Source organism: Mangifera indica, chromosome 3 (genome assembly GCF_011075055.1).
Source record: "Mangifera indica cultivar Alphonso chromosome 3, CATAS_Mindica_2.1, whole genome shotgun sequence".
Classification (NCBI taxonomy): Eukaryota; Viridiplantae; Streptophyta; class Magnoliopsida; order Sapindales; family Anacardiaceae; genus Mangifera; species Mangifera indica.
In genome coordinates, this window is record NC_058139.1 from 22,479,467 (window position 1) to 22,487,074 (window position 7,608).

Genomic DNA, 7,608 nt, shown 5'->3' on the forward strand with positions numbered 1-7,608 from the left:
TAAATAAATATTAAAAATAATTTTATATAATTAATCACTAAACTTGTAATTTGAATTGGATAAGGTTTTGGGTTAGAGTTCAAACAACAAAACAACTAGGTTTAACCCAAGTTTTTTCTTGTCCAACTACAAACTTGAGCAATTTGTTTGAATGGTTGAACTATGGTCCATTCTAATCCAACTCCCAAAAAATTTTTTCAATAAACAATTTTTGTTTTTCTTTGTGGGTGAGTTTAACTAGTCGATTCGAATCAATTTTTAAAACCACAATTAAAACTCACACTCGACCAAAAAATAATTTAATTTTGAATTTGACTTGAACTCATAATAGTTAAATAATGTATCAAAAACGTAATTTTTTGTATCATATATCGAATATTATATCATATCGTATAATACAACTTTTGAAAAATAAAATATCAAATAATAAAATAATGAAAAAATCTAATTGATACATCATTATTATAAAAAATATTACAAATACTTTTGAAAATTTAAGATTTGTCATATGTATCTCTAATATATCATTATTTTATTTTAAAAGTTTATCGATTCGTATCAAAAATATATATCGTATCGTATCATATAATACATATTATATATCATAAAATACTGATAACTATATTTGAATTAACTCAAATTTGAATTCGAATATTCAAATCTGTTTGAAGTCAACTTTTTTAGAAACCAAATCTAATTCTTAAATCAAATTTGATTCAGTTGATCCAAATAACAACTCAAACATCAATAGCTTTGTCAAATCCAGCCATAAAAAAAAGAGTAAATTTCAAGATTACTTTTTTAATTTCTCAAATTAATTTTTCATCTATAAAAGGATAATAGGATACAAAATATCTATTTCCCCCTTCATGGAAATATCAAATTCCACCTTATTTATTTAATAATTTTTCAAAATTAATTAGTGTATTTGACTCTGATTAGGAGCTAATCTAGTTAGGAAATTGGTTTATCAATCGATTGATCTGATCAATAATATTATTATAATATAATAAAAAATTTAAAATGAGGTTGAGTTATATATGATATTAATATAAAAATTCATAAATTAATCATAATTAAATATTATTTATTTAATTTAATTTCAAATAAATCTAGTTTAATAAGTAAAATAGATTTTTAATGTTAATTTATATAAAATTGACATTAATTATTAATCGATATCAGTTCAATCCAAATTTTAATCCAACGGCTACAGCTTAAAATTTGATACGAGAAGTTCATAATTTATTTACACACTTTTATTGGCAAATTTAATGAAGTTTTAGGGTAAAATGGTCTTTTCATAATAAAATTATTGTCTTACTTTTTCATCAAATTCGAAAAAATAAAAAATAAAAATCCTACTCCGCCCGTTTTTGTTCTCTCTCTTTCTGCTTTCAGATAAAAAAAAGCTTTCAGCTTGAAAGCACAGCACAAAGCCCACGTAGATTTATCCGTTCTCCGTTCCTCTCAAGATCTAATCGCTCAACACCCTTTTCACAAAGCCCCTACAGTTTTCGTTTTCTTGTTGAAAAAACAAATAGTCTCTCAAAGCTCAAAGCTTTTTCATTTATTATTTGTTTTCTCACAACACAAAGTGTACTAGTTTTTTTTTTTTTGGTCGTTTTCTTTGATTCATCAAATTTTAGTTATTTCCGCTAAATTACAGCTGCATTTTTCAGACTCCTCCGCCACAAAAGTTATTTTGCTGATTTGTTTTTAGTAAAACAAGAATTGAGTGACTGTGTCTTATTTGCAAACTAATCGTTTTTGTTCCCTTTTTCTTTGCACTTGTCGTTTGCTAGAAGTTAAGGGTTGTTGATCCTAGCATTTGGGTGCTTTTTTTGTTTAGTTTTAGCTTCTGGGTATTTTTGGTTTGGTGGGATTATTGGGTTTCGGTTATCTGGATTTTTGTGATCTTGTGGTTGGAGTTGCAGTTAAAGTTCAACTTGGTGATTTATTTGCGTTGAAGTGTTTTCATGCTTTGTCGCTGAGATGCAGCCTGATCAAAGAAAAAAGGTTAATTTTATCGTTTCGGATATGTGTGCATTTTTTTGTGTATGTATATGAACTTGTGGAAGCTTGTGGAAGCTGGTATTCATGGTGCAAGATCTAAATGAATATTAGGACTAGGGATGCGTATGTGTTGGTGATTACTGGTTGCTTATGTTTTTTGTTACTTTAGATCAAAAATATGTTATCAATTGTTCTATATAGTCCTTGTAATTTCTTTTTGTGGCCCCATTATACTGGAAATGCTTGTTGTATACTGGTTATAATTTTTGTACCCGGATAGGAAAGAACAGCATGTCATGGTCATGTCCATCTTCAGTGACACATGGTTATGTCTCTTTTGACAATTTGGTGGGAGTTCCAACTGCAATGTTCTTGACACTTAAGAACTGAGTGGTTTAGTTGCTTTAGCATAAGTTTTGGGGTTTAAAGTTGATTAGGGAACTGTAAATGTGACCTAATTGATACAAGGAATATCACATTTTTTGGCTTAGGATTATGGAGGTTCTCTGCCACAAATTTAACATTCTAATTCTTTCCCATTTCTCCTCTTCTTTTGCTTTCTCAAGGCCACCTTACAAAAAAATCATTGATTTTCATTTTGCATTCAGTTTCAGGGTGCTTCTGTCTGTGTTTCTTTGTCTAGGCTATGGAACTCTAGAAAATCCTTTTCACCTCGTCTTTTATGTAATCATTGGCATTTTATTTGAATTCATTATGATAAGTGCAGAATGTAGACCAAGTTCTTCCGTTGTGCTTATACTTAGATGGAGGTTAGCAATTAGGCAAAACCTTGATGATGAGAGATGGCTGAAAGGGTTTCTATCAAATTTTAGTTTTTGGAATGTCTAAATTGTGGTAATGCAGTCACCTGTAGATGTAGACTTCTTCACAGAATATGTGAGAGGTTGATTGATTTCTATAAGTTACTCTCTGAGTGTTTTGTTGATATTATTGTGGTAATGCAGTCATCTGTAGATGTAGACTTCTTCACAGAATATGGTGAGGGGAGTAGATACAGAATTGAGGAAGTGATTGGTAAAGGAAGCTACGGTGTTGTTTGCTCTGCATATGATACACATACTGGAGAAAGGGTTGCAATTAAGAAAATCAATGACATATTCGAGCATGTCTCTGATGCGACCCGCATCCTTCGTGAGATTAAACTTCTCAGACTCTTGCGTCATCCAGATATTGTTGAGATCAAACACATCTTGTTACCTCCATCTAGACGGGAATTCAAAGACATATATGTTGTTTTCGAACTCATGGAATCTGATTTACACCAGGTTATTAAAGCAAATGATGACTTGACTCCAGAACACTACCAATTTTTTCTTTATCAGCTTCTGCGAGGTCTGAAGTACATTCATACAGGTTGAAATCTTATTCTTTGATAGTAGAATGTTTCTCTGTCTTCCTGTTTGTATAGTTATAACTTATAGATGTACCTTCAGCAAGAAAGTTACTTTAAGTTGTTGTCAGTGAACATAGTAGTCTGAATTTTTTATCTTAATCTTTTCTGGTTTTGTAGCAAATGTCTTTCATCGAGACCTGAAGCCCAAGAATATCTTAGCAAATGCTGACTGTAAACTCAAGATCTGTGACTTTGGTCTTGCAAGAGTAGCTTTCAGTGATACTCCGACGGCTATTTTTTGGACTGTAAGTTTTATGTTAGCTGACTGCTACTTGTGAAACAATTTGCATGGATTACAAATTTTCTTTCTTGGTCAATTTTGTCAGAAATGACAATTCCTTTTTTTTTTTTTAAATTCTAACAGGATTATGTTGCAACAAGGTGGTACAGGGCTCCAGAACTGTGTGGATCCTTTTTCTCAAAGGTGCTAGAACTATTACCACTTACCATTTTCTTGGAAGTAGCTTGATCTTTGCATCTGGTATTGTGATTCATGTTCTGTGTAAAGTGATTGTTCTCAAGTGCCTCTGTTCAATTTTGTTTGTCAATGTACGGTGTACATCGTCAGGAGGAGTTTTTATATGTTTTAAAATGCTAAGCTTAGGTTTAATGTTCTCTTCTAGTGGATGAGCTCTGCTCAGCTCAAATTAGATCTATTTATAATGATATTTTTCTTATTTTCTTTCATGAGATGCAACTTTTTTTTCAGTATTCTGTTTGTACTGTTGATGCTTGATACATTTCTCTAACATAGCATGTTTTGCTATTAATTATACTCTTTGCTTTTCTATCAGTATACACCAGCAATTGATATATGGAGCATTGGTTGTATTTTTGCTGAGCTTTTAACTGGGAAGCCTCTTTTCCCTGGGAAAAACGTTGTTCATCAATTAGACCTCATGACTGATCTTCTTGGAACACCATCAGCTGAAGCCATTGCCAGGGTCTGTTCAATGTTAATCTTGTCGTCTTGGTGTGGATATAATTATTTTAAGTTTATTAGTACACTGTTTCATCTTGGTCTTTATGCATTTTCTTGCTGAATTATTGATATTATATGGACAGGTGAGGAATGAGAAAGCTCGGAGATACTTGAGTAGCATGCGGAGGAAAAGACCCATTCTTTTCTCGCAGAAGTTCCCTAATGCCAATCCCCTTGCACTTCGTTTATTAGAAAAAATGTTGGCATTTGAACCCAAGGATCGACCTACGGCAGAAGAGGTGATTTTTATGTCCTATCTTATTTTTCAAAAAAATATTAATTTTTGTTCCAAAGGAGATGTGTTGCTGTATGTTGTCAGGCCCTTGCTGATCCATATTTTAAGGGTTTAGCCAAGGTTGAGAGAGAGCCTTCTGCGCAACCAGTTACCAAGATGGAATTTGAATTTGAGAGACGAAGGATAACAAAGGAAGATGTAAGGGAGCTTATATACCGAGAAATTCTTGAATACCATCCTAAAATGTTGAAAGAGTATTTAGAAGGCTCGGAACCAACAGGCTTCATGTATCCAAGGTATTGTTGTCTATTTATATTTTGTTATGAAAACATATAACCGTGCTGCTAAATGAAGCTGCATTTTTTTTCATTGATTTTGTTCCACTTTGACGGTTGTGAACTTGTATCTGACCATTCAATTTTTCACCAATCTTGTATAATTGATGTGAACTTTTCTTTGCAGTATTCCTCTTGATTGTTGATAATTTTAGTAGTTCTGTTGTTTAAATATTACTTTTGTTGAGGAACCATTAATTCCAAAACTTAAGTTGAAATACCAAGTTCCTTATGAGACCACTGGCCTAATTTAATTAACAAACTTGTCGCATGAATGTAAATGCATATCCAAGCAGAGATCTTACTTCCTTTGTGTTGTAAATTAATAGAATGGAGGGATTTGAGAAAAGACTTCCTTTTCCACCAAACTTTGTTACTTCTGAAAAGCTTAAATCGATTGAAAGAACTTAACAATTGTATTTGAACTCTTGCAGTTTTGTGAAAGCCTTGAGTCTTTATTCTGAAGGATGTTAAGAGTTCCTTATGTGAAAATTGTTGTCTGATGTATTAATTTCTTATGCAGTGCTGTTGATCATTTTAAGAAGCAATTTGCTTACCTTGAGGAGCACTATGGAAATGGCGCCACTGTTGCTCCACCCGAGAGGCAACATGCATCATTACCCAGGTATCCCCTGTTATAAATTGGGCAAGCTGCTATCCATTTCTCAGGCATCTTTATTTATACATGAATATGCTTCTTTAATGCTGAAATCAAACTTTATTTTATAGCATTTTCCAGCATCCTTATGAAATTTTATGCATTCAGGCCATGTGTATTGTACTGTGATAAACCAATACAGAATTCAGTAGATGTCACAGATAATCTTTCCAAATGTTCCATCAAAGAAGTTGAAAAACCACCTTTGGATAGGACTTCTGGGGTGCCTATGACAAGGCTCCCTCTTCAAGTTCCTCAAAGTACCCAAGGTAATTTAGTTTTATCTAATTGCAACTAGTTGACAGTACTCACTGAACCAACCATCTTTATGACATTGGTTGTGGTTTCTTCGTGTTCATCCCTCACTATTATTGGACCGTGGATTATTGTGTGTAAACATTGCTGTCTATGCAACTTGATGTGAACCTTGTTGTTAAGCTCTGTAGTACTCTTTTTTGTTTCCCCAATACTGGAATACCTGAACTTGCGTTATGAAAATCCTTAATGTTATTCGCGTTTTATATAGCATAGGGAATTTGCCATTCACTCTTGATACATGTTGCTCAGCTTGTGTCGTGTATGATTTACTAATGGCTAATTTATTAATGTTTTCATTCCAGCGGGTGCTGCAAGACCTGGGAAAGTTGTCGGTTCAGTATTGCGTTACAACAATTGTGGAGCTGCAGTGGCAGCAGAGGCTCTTGATCAGCGGAGGGTGGTGAAAAATCCAGCAGTCTCTTCTCAATATCCTGCTAGTTCATATCAACGAAGAAACCCTATCTGTAAAAATGACTCTGCAGATGATGCATCCGTTGAAAGTTCCAATGGACTGCAGCCAAAACCTCAGTACATGGCACGGAAAGTTGCTGCTGCTCAAGGCGGTTGTGGAAGCAACTGGTATTGACACCAAGTTTGTGTTTTTCATCTACACTAAACTGATGATGGTGGTGCCTCGCTGCTGCGGATTGATCTTCTTTCAACAAGAAATCATGTGGCCTGCAGGGACTGAAGTCTGCAACATCACAAAGCTCTCAAAGTTGTAATTTGTAGCTCTAACTAGAAAGGTTGACCCTGTACTTGTATGGTCAGAACAATAAACAAGGCAATTCCTTGAGTTGCCAAGTACTCTTGTGTTTTCTTGAAATTCTTTTCAGGTTAGAATTTTGTTATCACCACTTTGTCCTCCATGTCTGATTCCTCCATGTCTGATTCAAGTTATTTTGGGCAGGCCAAACCTGTAACACTGAATTGTTGTATCCTTTTGACTTGTGTATAATCACATCTATTTTGTAACTCTTTCATTTAACATATATATTTTCTGTTTGGCATTATGTTTGATGAGGAACATGCACTTGATTTTAAAGAGGAGTCGAGAGTTTTTATATATGACCTTAAAACCACAGCGCCACCCAAATATTACAAGCACTAACTTTGATTGATCTCCTTAACGTCTTGCATTTGATAAAGGGGTTAATCCCCATTGTTTTCTAATGATTTACCCAACCAAATTCCCTAATTTCTTGTACTTGATTTAGGAATAAAATTCCCTCCAATTCCAATCATCACAAATTCTTATAACCTTAAGTATGGGATTAGGACTCAACTTGAATAGATGTATACAATTTGGGAAATTTTAAAAAATCCCCAAAATACCCTCCTATTAAGCAAAAATGTCCAAAATCACTATTTCCAAGCCAAAATGCCCAAATTCATTATTCTTAAGCAAAAATGCCTATGACTTTTTTTAAAATACCAAAATTACCCTTCCCTTCATTTATATAACTCTCCTCACTCACTATGATAGGTTAAATATAATTTTAGATAAATATGGGGGTTTTTAGATATTTTACATTGTAAAGACATTTTGATATTTATTTATTTATTTCAAACTTTTTCTAAAATATCAAAATTACATTTCCCCTCATTTATATAACTCTCCTCACTCACTATGGGGTTAAAATAATTTTA

The 7,608-nt window shown here is 33.2% G+C and overlaps 1 protein-coding gene across 2 annotated transcripts; it reads left to right on the forward strand.

The window, feature by feature from the left end:
• Positions 1-1,370: 1,370 nt before the first annotated feature.
• Positions 1,371-6,933, forward strand: LOC123210097 (mitogen-activated protein kinase 16). 2 transcript variants are annotated; one of them, XM_044628295.1, is made up of 10 exons: positions 1,373-2,019; positions 2,982-3,390; positions 3,548-3,675; positions 3,795-3,854; positions 4,225-4,374; positions 4,496-4,651; positions 4,732-4,943; positions 5,506-5,607; positions 5,749-5,909; positions 6,261-6,933. In XM_044628295.1, the coding sequence occupies exons 1-10, from the start codon at positions 1,996-1,998 to the stop codon at positions 6,542-6,544; spliced, it is 1,686 nt and encodes a 561-aa protein (XP_044484230.1). In that variant the 5' UTR covers positions 1,373-1,995; the 3' UTR covers positions 6,545-6,933. The 2 variants fall into 2 exon arrangements, with proteins under 2 accessions (XP_044484231.1, XP_044484230.1); XM_044628296.1 differs by lacking the exon at positions 5,749-5,909 and having other exon boundaries at positions 1,371-2,019; positions 6,261-6,424.
• Positions 6,934-7,608: the final 675 nt, after the last annotated feature.